The sequence below is a fragment of the Zootoca vivipara genome, chromosome 13 (assembly GCF_965207765.1).
Source record: "Zootoca vivipara chromosome 13, rZooViv2.hap1.1, whole genome shotgun sequence".
Taxonomy (NCBI): Eukaryota; Metazoa; Chordata; class Lepidosauria; order Squamata; family Lacertidae; genus Zootoca; species Zootoca vivipara.
In genome coordinates, this window is record NC_142596.1 from 51,758,448 (window position 1) to 51,773,511 (window position 15,064).

Here is a 15,064-nt window from a genome sequence, read left to right on the forward strand (position 1 = left end):
GAAAATTTACCAATGCAGACACAAGTGGGCAAGCTGAATTTTTCAAGGTCGATTTACCGTATTGTGAGCACCAATTACTTCAGATTCAAGTGAGGTTTCACACATCTGGTGTAAAAAGAATGTCTTTATAAGTTTTCTTGGGGAGAAAATGCTTTTGGCTTACATGAAACTTCTCATTGATTTTTATAAAGATCTTGATGTAAGGCTGCAGTTATTGAGGCTAAGAAAGCAATGTTCATGCCTTATATTTGATCTTTCTGTGCTTGAAAAATGCATTAGATATTGTGGGTCTTGCCATAAGCTAAACATTTATTTTCAGGAATGTCCATTCGGCATGAGATTGTGTCATGAGAATTTTGAGATCACAAACCTCGAATATGAATACTTGCCGAAATAGATGATAGGATTAGGCCCTGCACCTTATACTTCTCTACCTTCTTTCTGTTACTTTCTAAATAAGATTTTGTCAGCCTTAGCGGAGAAGTATTTGAAATGCACACAATATTTTTGCCAGATTGGTGTATTGAATCAATTATGCTTGTAGGCAAGGGTTTAATTGCTTATTACATTTCTATCCCATCCAACGTAAGGGCTGTCGGGTGTAAAGGACCAGGGCTTTATTAGCCTTTAATTAAGGCAATATAACTCACAGCTGAACTATGGGGGGTTGTAGGCGAAGTCTGTGGCTAGTGGGTGGGGTACACAAGCAAAGTGTTCCTGCTCCCAATCTCTGGCATCTCCCTGTAAGAATGGGAAGGACCACCCCTTTTGCCCTTGAAACCCTGAAGAGCTGCTCCTAGTTACAATAGAAAATACTGAGCTAGATGGACAGTTGTTCTGACTCATACTGAGGCAGCATCCCATCTATCTTCCTGCTCATGGAATTCCCGTGCAACATGGAGTTATGCCTTGGGAGAATGAAATGTACGGACAGTACGGGGTGAGATGGTTTGATGGTTTCTTCCAATGCTCACTTCTGCTGAAGTCCACAAACACCAATGAACCATCCTCCAGATATTGGAGTGTCTCCTGGTTCAGCTTAGCTATTTGCTCCAAGCAGGAGAGCCCTTTGCTTCTGTGGGAAGAAAGGAGCTGAGATGCTACCCCTGAGATGAGGCTTCTCAGGGACCTGGTGGGAAACACCTAGGAGCCCATCCTAAGCTTCTCCAAACTCTCCATGTCCTTCTCTATTGGGCAGTGAGTTCCTCCATTGACTGGGAAACTGATTTAGCTCTGTTCTGGATTCTTGCTTGCCATTTCTATTGAGAGAAGGCAAAGTACTCGGTTGCGTTTCCTTCCCCCCTTGTCTCCATTATAAAACAACGTTCAGCAATTTCCAGGCAAGAAAGAGAGATAATTATTGTCTCTGGACTGCAGCCATTCCATCTATGGCCTCCCAGGCCCCAAAGCAGGTAGCAGGCCACCTGTCATCCAGCTGGCTTTTCAAGGAGGAATCTTCTCATATGCCAGGCATAACCTGAGTCAGCCATCCCCTCTGAGACCTTACCAATCATCTTCTTTAATGATGGAAAGCTGTGCTCTGGCTTGAAGACTCACCCGGGACATCCTTTCTTGGTGCTTGCCATTATCTTCCCCATTTGTTGCTCCATGAGTGTAAATTGTTTAAAGAGTAACATTCAGAAAGCTGATCACCTCCCCAGTTCCTACTGTAAGCTCCTCACTGCGCGGGGCCTTCTCTTTTCTTTCCCTGCTTTTTGATTTGTTTTATATTACTTTGAAAAATACTGTTGACACCGATAGTCTACATCACAGACTGGCTGGATGCAGAGGATTGGTGGGAGGCGGCAGTGGGGAATCCCCCAAGGGAGCCCCCTGGGAAGTCGGCTCAGAGCCAGGGGATTGTTGGTGGGATGATGGGGAGTGGTCAGAGGGAGAAGGGGGGACAGATTGGGAGAAGGAAGGGTCATATGCAGAGGAGGTAACAGGGTATAGTGAGCAGGAAGAGCCAGGACAGAGGACAGTTCAGACTCTGAGGGAGAAGAGGGGTCTGGAGAGGTTTGGGGCCAGAACACTGAAGCCCAGGAGTCTCCCCCTCCTGCTGCAGGAGCCAGGGAGGCTTCCTTACCCAACTGCGCCCATCTCCCCTTCCCCTTGGTCTCCCAGGGCAGACAGGGAAATGAAGTGGGCGTAGTTTGAGACTGCTTGGGAAAGACCCAGGGAAGGAGTAGCATTAGTGGGTACTGAGAAGGCAAGGCATTCAGTCCTCGCCCCTGCCTCCTCCAGGCAAGATCTGCAGAGAAGGGTTGCTGGGACCACTAGACCAGAGTGCTTCTGTTTCACTTTGAAGAAAGACTTAACTTTACTAAGTTCTGGAGATCTGTTGTTTTATTGCGGCCTCACACCAGACCCGAGCCCTGACAGTCCATTGCCTTTATCTTTGCATTATTCCATTTCTAGCCCACCTTTCTGTCATTTTATTTTTCTTCATTTATTTATTGAATTTATATACCACCCTATACCCAGAGGTCTCAGGGTGGTTCGCAGAACAAAATCAAAATATTAAACCACAATATATCAATACCCCCACTGTAAAAAAAACAACACCACCCCCACATTTCAAAAGGGCATAGAATGTCAATCAAATCAACCAAAGGCCTGATGAAAAATGGAACATTTTTGCCTGGCACCTAAAGGTGTATAAGGAAGTGCCCAGGCATACTTCCCTGGGGAGAGCATTCCACAGACAGGGAGCCACTGCACAGAAGGCCCCATTCTCGTGTTGCCACCCTTGAGGAGGAGGCACACACAGAAGAACATGAAGGACATTGGGGCTTTTAAGCCACTTTCCTGTAGGGAAGCGCCCTCTCCCCACAGTCACTAAGGGCTACTGTGGGGTTGCACTCCTTTCCTGCTCCTGATCTCTGGCGTCCCCAGGTAGGACTGCAATGGACACCCACCTGTCCCCTTGAAAGTCTGAAGAACTGCTGAGATAGATGGATCAATGGTCTGACTCAGTACAAGGCAGCTTCCCATCTTTCTTTCTCCTCATGGATTTCCCAGGTACCTCATTGGTTTTTGTGGATTGCAGTAGGAAGAGCACAGCAGGGAGATGGCCAGCCTTCGGTGGAAGCTTGTTTTGTCCCCTTCCTGGCAGAACGAACTGCTCCAGCAGCCAGTTGCCCCAGGACTTCAGAGCTGTAGACTCCTAAGCCCTGCAAGTGTCTGTTGTTTCTTCATTCTGTATTATTGCATTCTATATCATTGCAATCTGTTGCAAGCTACCTCAAGGATCATCCGACAGAAAGGTGGGGTAGAAAACCTTCCAATTTAATTAGTTAAGGTGGAGCTTCAGCTAAAGATTGAAATTGTCATGATGATGAGAAAGATGGGCCAAGGGGACCGAAGAGACCTAGACCCAAAACAGCTCTGAGTGGCACTCCTCTTACTATACCGAATGGGCTCACCACTCTAATTGCCAATGCCTGTCAAATAGGGCTCGCATCAGAGGGATGCCCTACCTGCATCTATAGAAAATGGCTTTCAATTTAGTAGTGGGAATTCAAGCTGCATGTCACTTTCCGGACCCATTTTCTTAACTGTGGGAGGAACGCTATGGGATTATTATTTTTTTGGAGAATGTGTTGTTGCTGCAATAAGTTGGCGGCAACTGTTTATTGCTGTAGATTTTTTAGCCTGCTGTATCCTTCCCGCTGTTTTAAGACCTCGGCCATTGCTGCCTTCTTTCCCATCTTTTCCTCTGTAAGAGTGCGCCCAGCCCTCTCCCCTAAAGGTGCCAGGGGGGAAGAAATGCTTCAAATCCCTATTAGCGCTCTGACCCTGCTGGCGCAGTTCTTGCAGATGGGCTTTGCTGAGCTGGCTGTTGGCCACTTACAGTGGCTAATTAATACAAAGCGCTGCATACTCTCCAAGCTGCTTAGCCAGCAGGGATATCTAAAGCTCCTTTGTTCTTCGTCTTTTGTTCCATTTCAGATCTTTGCACAGAAGCATGATCCTCCAATATCCCTGAGCTCTGGAAATGGATGCAAAAAAAAATTTCACTCTGCAAAGTGCAGGAGGTAGTGCCCAATGTAGATTTCAGACATTGAAGCAACCCCCCAAGTGTTTGAGTTCTTTTTATTTTTAAAGATACTAGCCTTCGCAGCTGGAAGCATGTGGGCATTTTTCTTTTTTATTTGTTCAACAGGCAAGGATAGGCACCCTGGATCTACATGCTTTTCTGACCTACCTCTGTTTTTCTGTGAGCCCTCTTCTAAATTTCAGGTGCTAGAAATGTGGTTTATTGTATACCCAGTGTATTCTAGAAAATTCCTTCTTCCAGGGCACTCAAAACATATGAACAGTACAAACAGGATAATAAATACAAAAATAAATAAATAAGAAATTATGCTACCACGAACAAATAAAATACATGTTTTTGCAAAGATTACTATGGAAATTTATATGAAATTTGACAGTTGCAAAATCGGGGGTGGGGGCATGGTTGCACTTATAGCCCAGGGATGGTTTCATAAAATAATATAATGTGTGAAGAAAATAAGCTAAATGCTAAGAAACCCAAGCCCCTCATGGACTGGATAATCTTGACATTTAATATGGCTTTGCATGTGGTCATAAAACATTACTGACTCCTTGAGTTTTTGTGAGTTACTCCCTGATGAGAGGTGCCTTGAAACAACAGCCCATGCTGGAAGTCAGAATGTTCCATGTTATCCCATATCTCATAACAAGAAATCAACCTCTGGGTTGGATCTTCACCATCATCATTGATCTTGTGTGGATTGTGGATCTTTCTCTGTCTGCAAAAACTGATGCTTGGTTTACTGCTTGCACTACCGCTTGCTGGGCTTTTGTTACCATCAAGCATTGTTACTGATGGCTCCCCTGGGTTGCCTGAAAGCCAGCAGGTCACAAGGGGAGTGTAACCATGAGTTTTGTGTCCTTTTAAAGGAATACTGCAAGGGGCGATGGGATAACTACTTTGCCTGCGAATGACTGCTTCCTCCTGTGCAAGATGGCCTGTTGGCAGATACCATCTGAGAGGCCCTTCTCTCAGAGGCCAGGCATCCTCAGTTGGGGTGCCTTGGCTTTGCAGTGTCTTATGCACCTGGCACCCATTTTTAGGAGTTTGTTTGCCTGAGCCTTCAGGGTCATTTCATTTGTGCTGGGGTTCCCCTCCCTCGGCGGTTCAGTTTGGTGCTCTGTTCCCATTTTTTAGCCAACAATCGTTTTTTGGTTTTGCAATTCGTTTGTACTTGCAACCTGCCTTGAAAATGATGATCGAAAGTCTTGATGAGGGAAATGGGAACGGCAGCTCTTTCCCCCCCACTGAAGTGGGCACAAAGGTCAAGGATTCTATTATCAGTGTGGTATAATAGTTAGAGCATTGGACTAGGACCTGCAAGATATCAGGATTCATTTGGCCATAAAGCTTACTGAGTGAGCCAGTCACTCACTCACAACCTGACCTACTTACCTAACCTGGTGCTCTCAGTGTTCATGGAACTAAATAGAGGTCCTCACTCCAAAGATCTTACAAATTATAATTCAACTCAGGGGAAATAACAGAGGAAGGGGAGGTAAAGGGGTAAACAGGGAACCAAGGTGTGATTCTCTCCATTGAAAAGAAAAAAGGCATGTCTGACTATATTCCAAGGAACCTTTCCCAAGTGTGATGTTGTCTAAATGAAAAATAACTTCCCGTCCTCTCCACAGGTTGGTGTTATAGGAGAGGAAGAGGAATGGATAACTTTGTGCGAGGTGGAGAAAGAATCAGATGCTCAGATGCTGGAGATCCCAAACCTCACCCCTTATACTCATTACAGGTGAGAACAGCAAGTAATTAATTGCTGCACCAACATGCTACTGAGTGTCAGGCAGCAAGGGACAGCTTCCCAGCCTGCAAGCAGCTGGTGGGAGGAGAAATGATGGAGGAAAATTTACACCTTGAAAGAGTTTGCACTTCAGTGACCCCACTTGATGTATTTTAATTGTCACCTTCACGTAGCAAAATAATTAATCAATCTGGCAATGGGAGCAAGGTATGCAAAGTGCACTGCTAAATAGTGCCGTTGAATAACTGAACACATACCTGATGCAGATTTTGTCTAGACTAAAAGTTGCACCAGTTCAATTAAAATTGATCTTGTTTTGTTTGTGGGGAAGCTGATCTGAAACGAGCTGAATGCTCATTATATCACTTTGGCTTGATTCAGTGGGTAAAGTCAGTATAACTCAGTTCTCTTTTCTTCTCACCCCAATCCCATCATTCTACTTAAATGAACTCAGGGGTGTTGCAGAACCAAACAAGGCTCCCATCAATGTCAAGTGCCGTCAATAAGAGGGACATCCCATTCCTAATTTAATTTAACAATTCTGCCTGCTCTTCTTTGACTATATTTGAAAATTCCACCTCCTTAGCCTGTGAAGCTGCCCCAGAAATGCGGATTTAAGGAGCAATAACTTTTCTGAAGCTAAGCAGGTCTGGGTCTGGTTGCTGGCTAGGAGGCATTATTCCCAGGCTTTGGTAAAAAAACAAAAGTTTTGGTGCAAAACTGGGGTGGAAACACTTTCAAACTACTGCTTTGTTTATTGCTGTTGCTTTTTAATCTCTTGTTTACTTGTTTAATTTTTGTCCTGGAAATGTATTTACATCAAAGGGCAGGCTGCACTTTCACCAGGTAGACAGATACCCTGTTTCTCATATTTTAAGACATACCCATAAAATAAGCCATAGCAGGATTTTTAAGCATTCAAGGAATATAAGCCATACCCCGAAAATAAGACATAGTGATAGGCGCAGCAGCAATGCTGGCCGCGGCAGGAGGAGGAGGAGGAGGGGAAAAAATAAGACATCCCTTGAAAATAAGCCATAGTGGTTTTTTTAAGGAAAAAATAAATATAAGACATGTCTTATAATATGAGAAACACGGGTAAATGCAAATCAAACACTCCAGTGTAATTACTTTTAAATGACCTCACCGTTTCAATATAAAATTATATTATTACGTATTTCAATATAAAATGACATTTGGGGGAAAAATTACATACTGGTAGAAGGTTAGCTGCATATTAGTGTGGCACCACAAAAGCAGGCAACCAGTGGCACTTTCATCAACCTCCCTTCCCTTCTCACCTCCTGCCTCTCAGCCACCATTGTTTATTTCACAATAAATGTGTTAGGACTTAAAAGTGCCATGGGCTTTTTTTGTTGTTTCTGATCTAAGAGATTCTCTGGTAAGTATTTGCAAATGCAATAAGGTTGCTGATAGCATTTCCCTTGTTCATACTTATTCCTCAGCATCAACTTAATGTGTCCCTCTTGACAAGGCATTTCGGTCTAAATAAGTTATATCAAATGGTGAGGAACAAGGGCAAAGGTCTGTAATGTTGCTATTTTAGCAAGTACTCTTCACAATAGAACATTGTTGCCTGAAAGCATTCAGAGATCCTTGAGAGGAGGAGTTTTGAGCAGCAATTGCTTTGTGAGGCACATTCTCACGATTCAAAAAATAGGCCTGGTGTATGTTTGACCAGATTCAGTTATTTACAGTATATAAGTCATCTGCCACATTCATATATGCTTCTGATAAAGCTAAGTGTTGGGGTAGAAGAGGTTAGAGAGTTCTCCTTAGAGGAGAATGGAGCACCAGAAAATAGAAGCAGCCTTTCTTTCTGGCTTGTTTCATTCCAGCTCTGCACCTTTGCTACTTTTACAGTAATGCTTACGCATTTCCTTGGCTCCGTAACCCCAGCCTTTGAGTTGAAGTTGGGTGGAATTTTTCATCATCATAATAGATTGCGTTAACAGCGCTTTGGGGTGTTTATGAGATCAACTGAATAATGTCATCTGAGAACAGGCATGAAGGAATATGCTGGGGAATAGCTCTGGCTGACCTACTTGCTTATCATACTTGAAAGCCGCTCCTGCTTCATTCCCCTGTATCAGATTGCCACACAGGAGCAGGACAGGAGGGTGGGCAGGCAGGCAGGCAGGGGGACAGCTGGCAATGCTACCTGGGTGCATTGCTTGATGAAAAGTCCATTATACGACACTAGCTAACCCAACATAAGAGTCTGCTCTGATCCATCCATTACACTTTTGCAAATTGATCTCCAAACTGAATTACTTCCATCACATTCACCATCCTTTTGAGCCCTCTGAAGCCATTGTGTGACTGTCCATAAGATGATGAAATGAGATGCGTCTCCCAAATGCCACTTGGGCTTATCAGCTCCATCATCTTGCCAGGTCTTGGCACGGCATTCCTACATGATGAAAAGGTGGGAGGGAATATAAAGCACTAATTATTGGACTTAGACTGCATCTTTGTCAAATGTGCTTCTTTTCTACTGTGCCCTGTCAGTGTTTGGGAAATTAATGGTGTTGTTTTGCTTAATGCATTTCCCTTTAATGCACTTTCTTAACGAGATCTGAGCAGATAGACTAATGGCATTACACAAGCTCGCACAACCTTTCTTCAATCCCAGTCTAGCCAGCAGTCAGCAGGGACAAGTTGAGCAGCTAACGTGTTAGCACAAGGAAGCCTGAACGGACAGTCTCTCCTGTCGCTTTTGTTATGGTGGCCGTATGCATCTCTAATGCCTTTTCTGAAACTGGTGCCATCACAAGGAGGAGTGATTGCTGTCATAATTTGGAACAAATGGGATTGATTTTGATCCAAGAGTTCATATTTGGAAACCTACAAATCTTGCATCAAAGGCAAGCTATTTGTTCCACATCAACTGTGTTTGGGCAGGGATCATTAGGGAAGTGTTTGGGCAATGGACTCGTTCCAGAGAAAGTTGGACAAACCTAAATGGAGTTAAGAATACTGTACAATTGCTTCTTTCTGGATTGAACTCAATGTGATAGCCACATTTGCAAAGGGAAGGAAAGCAACCTCTAAACCACTGAGCCTAGGGCTTGCTGATCAGAAGGTTGGCAGTTCGAATCCCCACAACAGGGTGAGCTCTCGTTGCTCGGTCCCAGCTCCTGCCAACCTAGAAGTTCCAAAGCACAAGTAGATAAATAGGTACCGCTACAGCGGGAAGGTAAACGGCATTTCCGTGTGCTGCTCTGGTTCGCCAGAAGCGGCTTTGTCATGCTGGCCACATGACCTGGAAGCTGTACGCTGGCTCCCTCGGCCAACAACATGAGATGAGCGCCGCAACCCCAGAGTCCGTCACGACTGGACCTAATGGTCAGGGGTCCCTTTACCTTTACCTTTAACCAACTAAAGCTTTAGGTAATGATGGCCAGTTCTAATTGGGGAGAACAAATTTTAATCAGGGAGGCTGAGAGTCAAGCTCACCCTTGTTCATTTTTAGATGCTGTTTGGTCTTCTTGTGAAAGTGTAATAAAGAATGAAATAATAAAGAATGAAACAGGGAAATATTCAGGTGCTGAGGGGAAACAAACCATGACCTCAGCATGACCTGTGGCTCAGCGTGACATTCCAACTAGGAATTCTGGTTAGTTTTTCTCCACCAAACCATGATCAATAAGCCAAGAACAAACCTTGGCCACAGTTGGTGGCTGTTGGGAGTGAAATTTTAGAAACTAAAATTTCTGTAATTACTTGAAAGCCCAAACAAGAAATCTGCCATTTTCTTTTATTTGCGCTTTCCAATACTGTATATATATTTTTGACCTGCTCAGTGGGCTGTCATTATCATTCTTTCAGTTTAAGTTATCTGATCAAAAAGAATATTTGCCCCTTGAAAATCTCACAATTGTAACATATACCACCTGCCATTTATCTTTGACCAATGCTGGTGTTAGTCACTTTAAAAAAATCAGTTTGATGAAGAAGGATTTCTAGAGGTTCTGTTTTCAACCCTATGTGACTCTTCTAAATCTTTCTGTACACTTTCTATTTGTTCCTCTCTGTGTCCTTCAGGTTCAGGATGAGGCAGGTGAATGTGGTTGGGCAAAGTCCGCTCAGCCAGCCATCGCGTGTCATCCAAACTCTCCAGGCACCGCCAGACGTTGCGCCAGGGAGTGTGACTGTGCGCACGGCCAGTGAGACCAGCTTGTGGGTCCGCTGGGTGGTAAGTTGATCGTAACAAGACAGCGTAGGAGTAGGAACAACATTCAAACTTTTCCCTTAGGCAAGGAGCCCAAAACTCACAAATGTCTTTTGCAGAGAAAGCCATTTATTTCCTTTTTTCCCAAGCACTGCAGTCGTATCTGAAGCTCCACATTTCTGGCTATATGCCAGGATAGGATGTGCTCACTAATGGACCAAACAATAAAAGCATAGCAAGGAATTATAAACGTGATATAATTGGAATAGACCAGATGCTGCCTCTTGTTTGTTTATGGTGATGTGTTTCTGAAGAAATGCCATGAAATTTGGTTCATTGTGTAGCCACTTTCATCCTAAGTTACTGAAATTGCAAAGAGATATTTTCCCCCTACACAGAAGGAAACAGTGCCAATGTGGAGGTTATATCCATGTGATAGATTGCAGAGCTAAGTGATTAACTCTGGAATCGGGTGATAAATTGCAGGGCCATTGATAAATGAATTTATCATGTAGCTTTGACTACTGTACCCACCCCTCAGCCTATCTGACTGAAATCCATTCAGTTATTCCAATTTCCTCTGCTATTCCACTCCAAACAGCCTTCCCAAGGATATTTCTTCCTGGTTTTCTTCTCAGCACCCAATGGATGCTCCCAAAGGTTCTTACGTAAGACGGAAACTGCAGCAGCTCGTCTGGCAATCAGGAAAACATTCTGTGCATATGTTTTCTGAATACTCAGAAGCCCTTTGAATTCTCCAAGTCATTGGGGCATTCCTATAACAACAAGGAATTAATGTCTGCTTGTATTTGGCATCTGGTCTCAGGAGCCTGCTGCTCAAGGGAGAATGAGCTGCAGATCCCGCCAGGTGCACCCAAGCTTTTGGTATGTGCCTAAAGTAGCTATTTGGATCCCAGTCAAAGAGGCGGGAAGTTATTGTAAGCAGAGAAGATGGATGAATGGGCAGAGAGCCAGTGAGGCAGGCAAAGATGAAAGGGGCGTATCATGTGACTTTGCAATTAACTGCATTAATATTGTTGCTGGCCATTTGTGCATCTCTGATAATGGTCCAGAAAGAACTATCAGCTCCGGAGATTTTTACACCCATGAATTAAAGCCTCATTTATGGGCCAATGAGACAAAAAAGAAAGAAGGAAGGAAGGAGAATCTTCTGTGGTTCCTGAGTTGAGGAGCAAAGGCGGATCTGCCTATCTGCAACATGCTTGCAAGTTGTGGCAATGTGGAGCTGAACCTGTGCAGGGTTGGGCTCAGAGGAGTTTCCTGCTGCCCTTGCCATCACTCCCCTTCCACTGAAGTGGATATGGACACGGCTGATCCACTCCAGGGCTGGCCACTGCAGCCTTAACATTAAGGTGCTAAATGCATACAGTTGTACCTTGGAAGTCAAACGGAATCTGTTCTGGAAGTCCGTTTGACTTCCAAAACGTTCAGAAACCCAAGCTCGGCTTTTGATTGGCTGCAGGAAGCTCCTGCAGCCAATCGGAAGCTGCGGAAGCCCCATCAGACGTTCAGCCTCCAAAAGAACGTTAGAAAACTGGAACACTCACTTCCGGGTTTTGATCATCCGGGAGCCAATTTGTTTGGGAGCCAAGGCATTCGAGATCCAAGGTACGACTGTACTGGTGCCAAGTTCCATGTTCACGGTCCAGAAGTGAACAAAATATTACAGTGTGACATGTTCCTGTTCAGGTGCCAGCCAGCCAGCTAGGTGTGCCCTGTGATATTCCATTCCATTTCACCTCTCCCTCATGTGCTCCTTTTGGGAGGGGTGGGGCGGTGTCTGTCTGTCATTCAGCTGAGCACTCTCACTCCTCAATAGGGTGTTTTGGGCTTCCCCCCCTAAACTCCTGCAAGCCCCCTCTAAAAAAACAACTTCCAAATACCTCCCTCTTGGGTGTGGAGCGAACCACTCTGGCTCCCTCGGGATCCACACTTGGAGAATAAAAGTGCTCTTAGTATATGGTGTTTCCTCCTGTTTGTGCCAACTGAAAGATCTGACCCAATGTGGGTGACAAATGCCACAGAAGACCACATCCTGAACTTTTAAACCCCCATCTTTCCCATCACTAACATGCCACCCTTTCCCTCCATGCCCAGCCTCTGCCTGACTCCCAGTACAACGGGAACCCAGAGTCAGTGGGTTACAGGATTAAATACTGGTGTGTGGATGTGCAGCCTCTGATACTGACAAAGGTAATCAATGATCGGCTGGAGAGGGAGCACACCATCGAGGATCTAGAGGAGTGGACAGAATATGAACTGCAGATCCAAGCTTTCAACGCCATTGGGGCAGGACCCTGGAGCGAGGTGATGCGAGGTCGCACGCGGGAGTCAGGTAGGTTATGTGGCACGACTCTTGGTGATCTCCAAACTCCTAAAATGATATCTGCTTTTCCTTCTGATTTTACACTGGCCTGCTGCTGGCTTGTTTAACGTATTTATATCCTGCCTTTCTCCCAAGCTGGGATTTGTGGCTGCTTCCACCATTTAAAGACATCGCTATGAAGTACAAAGTAATTAGATGACATGAAAACAATAGTTACAATACATTAAAGCACACTTAGAACCAGCATTAAAGTACAGTTTGCCCTGACAGAGCCCAGTGGTCAGCACTGTCTGCACTTCGGATTCCAAAGACCTGTCTGAAAAGGAGGGTCTTAACCTTAGGGACCCAGGTGGCACTGTGGTTAAACCACTGAGCCTAGGGCTTGCTGATCAGAAGGTCGGCGGTTCGAATCCCTGTGACGGGGTGAGCTCCCGTTGCTTGGTCCCAGCTCCTGCCAACCTAGCAGCTCGAAAGCATGTCAAAATGCAAGTAGATAAATAGGGACAGCTCCGGCGGGAAGGTAAACAGCGTTTCCATGTGCTGCTCTGGTTTGCCAGAAGCGGCTTCGTCATGCTGGCCACATGACCTGGAAGCTATACGCCAGCTCCCTCGGCCAATAATGCGAGATGAGTGCGCAACCCCAGAGTCGGTCACGACTGGACCTAATGGTCAGGGGTCCCTTTACCTTTAACCTGCTGGCAGAGGGATGGCAAAAAGGGAGCCAGTCTATTCTCCCTTGGAAGGGAATCTCACCACCTGGGAGCCGCTACAGAAAATCCATTCTCTCTGTCTCTTGTGTGACATCAACTAAGTGTGTTGATGGGACTGAGAGAAGATGCTTATCTGAGGATCTTAGCACCCAGGCAAGTTCATATAGGGAGACATGATCTTTCAGGTAGCCTGGGCCCAAGGCAAGCTGATGTTGGATTTATTATTTATTTATTGCATTTCTTTGGGTATATATGTGTATAAAAGTCTCAAAAGTCTCAAAGCAACTTAGCAATGCAACTTTATGCATTGAGGGCACTTCTACATAAGTCATATGCAGCTCCCTGATGCAGACGCAGCGCTCCGAGGCACAACCTGCCTTCTTGCCCAGGGGCCAATAAGACAGAACACTGAGTGCGAGAGACTAGGGCGCAGAGTTTAGCTTTGCATCTCTGCTGTTGAAAGCCGTTTGAAAACCTTACTAGAGGTATCAATAATACATGGGGATTAGAGAAATTTGTGGAGGATAAGACAGCCAATGGCTATGTTTTACCTCCCGTCTCAGAGTCAGTCGGCTTCTGATACCAGTTGCTGGCAATTGCAAGTAGGGAGAGCATGACTGCGCTCGGCTGCTTCCCAGAGGCATTTGACTTATCACTGTGAATCGTGGACTTTGGTCTGATCCAGCAAAGCTCTTCGAAAACTACATGATACATACAAATTCATGGGGGGGGGGGGAGAGAGCCCTGAAATTTGCAAATGAAACTCCTGCAAGGGAGATAGGAATTTTGTGCAGAGGACTGCATGTGAGGGGTTGAGCTGAACTCATTACCTTGTGGCCATTTTCTTGTGTTCAGCATCATCCCTCTGGGTCCCAGATACATCATTACCTTTGCTTGATGGCCTCAACGGTAAGGAATCCTGACCAGAACAGTGACTCACTCATAGATGCAGTGGGTGGCCTCCTCTGAGGGTGAGTCATTTTGCCTCTTGCCCACATTGGAGGTGATTGGATCATTCGTTCAGTCCCAGTGCAAAGAGACAGCAGAACTCCCTATTCCATTTTTGCTGATTTACTGGGAGGCTGATGAAAAGGAGGCCACCTAGAGCCTCGTAGGAGCCTTTAATTATGAAATCAATTTCTTTCTCATCGCATGTTAGCAGCCCTCTCAAGCTGCAGAGAATTTGCTCAGGGAGTGACAGGTACCGACTTCCTTAGCTACTAGTTATTAGAACCTTCGGGCGGCCAGGAAGGGCGGGCACAGAGAAATGGGTTTCAAAATGCATCTATTATTTTGCTTTCTACAACCTCTGCCAGCACATCTCTCAACAGCAAACATTTCACCTCTTGTAATCTGGGAACGTGCTTACTTGGGTGGTCCAGGTTTTGCAAGGAGAAATCTCAACCAGGCAAGGCTCTGGGACTCCTGCCCAGCGGCAGCAAGGCGAGGGATAAGCAATGCTCGCTCATTAGCATCTGCGGAAGGTAGTTATTAAGCTGTTATCTAGATAACTTCAAGGAAAGCTCCTCTCTCTCAGCTCCAGCCCACATGCATCCGACGTAATTTACCTTTCTGCTGCGGGTGAATAATTGAGCGGAGTGACCTTTCTTGAATTAAGTATTCAACAGTGAAAGTAAATCACCGTCTTCGCTAACCTGCACAATGAGCAAGGGTTGTGTTTGCAATTTGTCTCCATAATCATAGAGGGGCTGCCCATTGCTACTGCATGGTTAAGGCTGGGTCCCATTTATCACTTTAAACAAGATTTCAGCCTTTTTTCTTGTTATAAACAGCTCAGCATCTCCAAATTTGCATATTTTCATTAGTGCTGGGGTAAGGGTTCAATTAAAGCCAGAGGAGCCTGGCAGGATGCAGAAGTGCGAGAGAGTTGTTGAGGTTGACTATGACAAATAAGTATGAAACACTGATACCCATTGTACATAATCAGTGCGCCACATGACCCGTTTCAAGCATCTCTATGGGGGTCAGCAGAAAACAG

General features: G+C 45.2%; 1 protein-coding gene across 4 annotated transcripts in view; it reads left to right on the forward strand.

The window, feature by feature from the left end:
• Positions 1-15,064, forward strand: part of SDK1 (sidekick cell adhesion molecule 1) — a 574,710-nt gene that overhangs the window by 449,979 nt on the left and 109,667 nt on the right. For all 4 annotated transcript variants that reach the window (XM_035130977.3, XM_035130978.3, XM_035130979.3 and 1 more), the window contains exons 23-25: positions 5,695-5,804; positions 9,882-10,032; positions 12,127-12,364. In XM_035130977.3, coding sequence (XP_034986868.2) covers positions 5,695-5,804; positions 9,882-10,032; positions 12,127-12,364 — 499 coding nt within the window. The remainder of the gene's footprint in view (positions 1-5,694; positions 5,805-9,881; positions 10,033-12,126; positions 12,365-15,064) is intronic.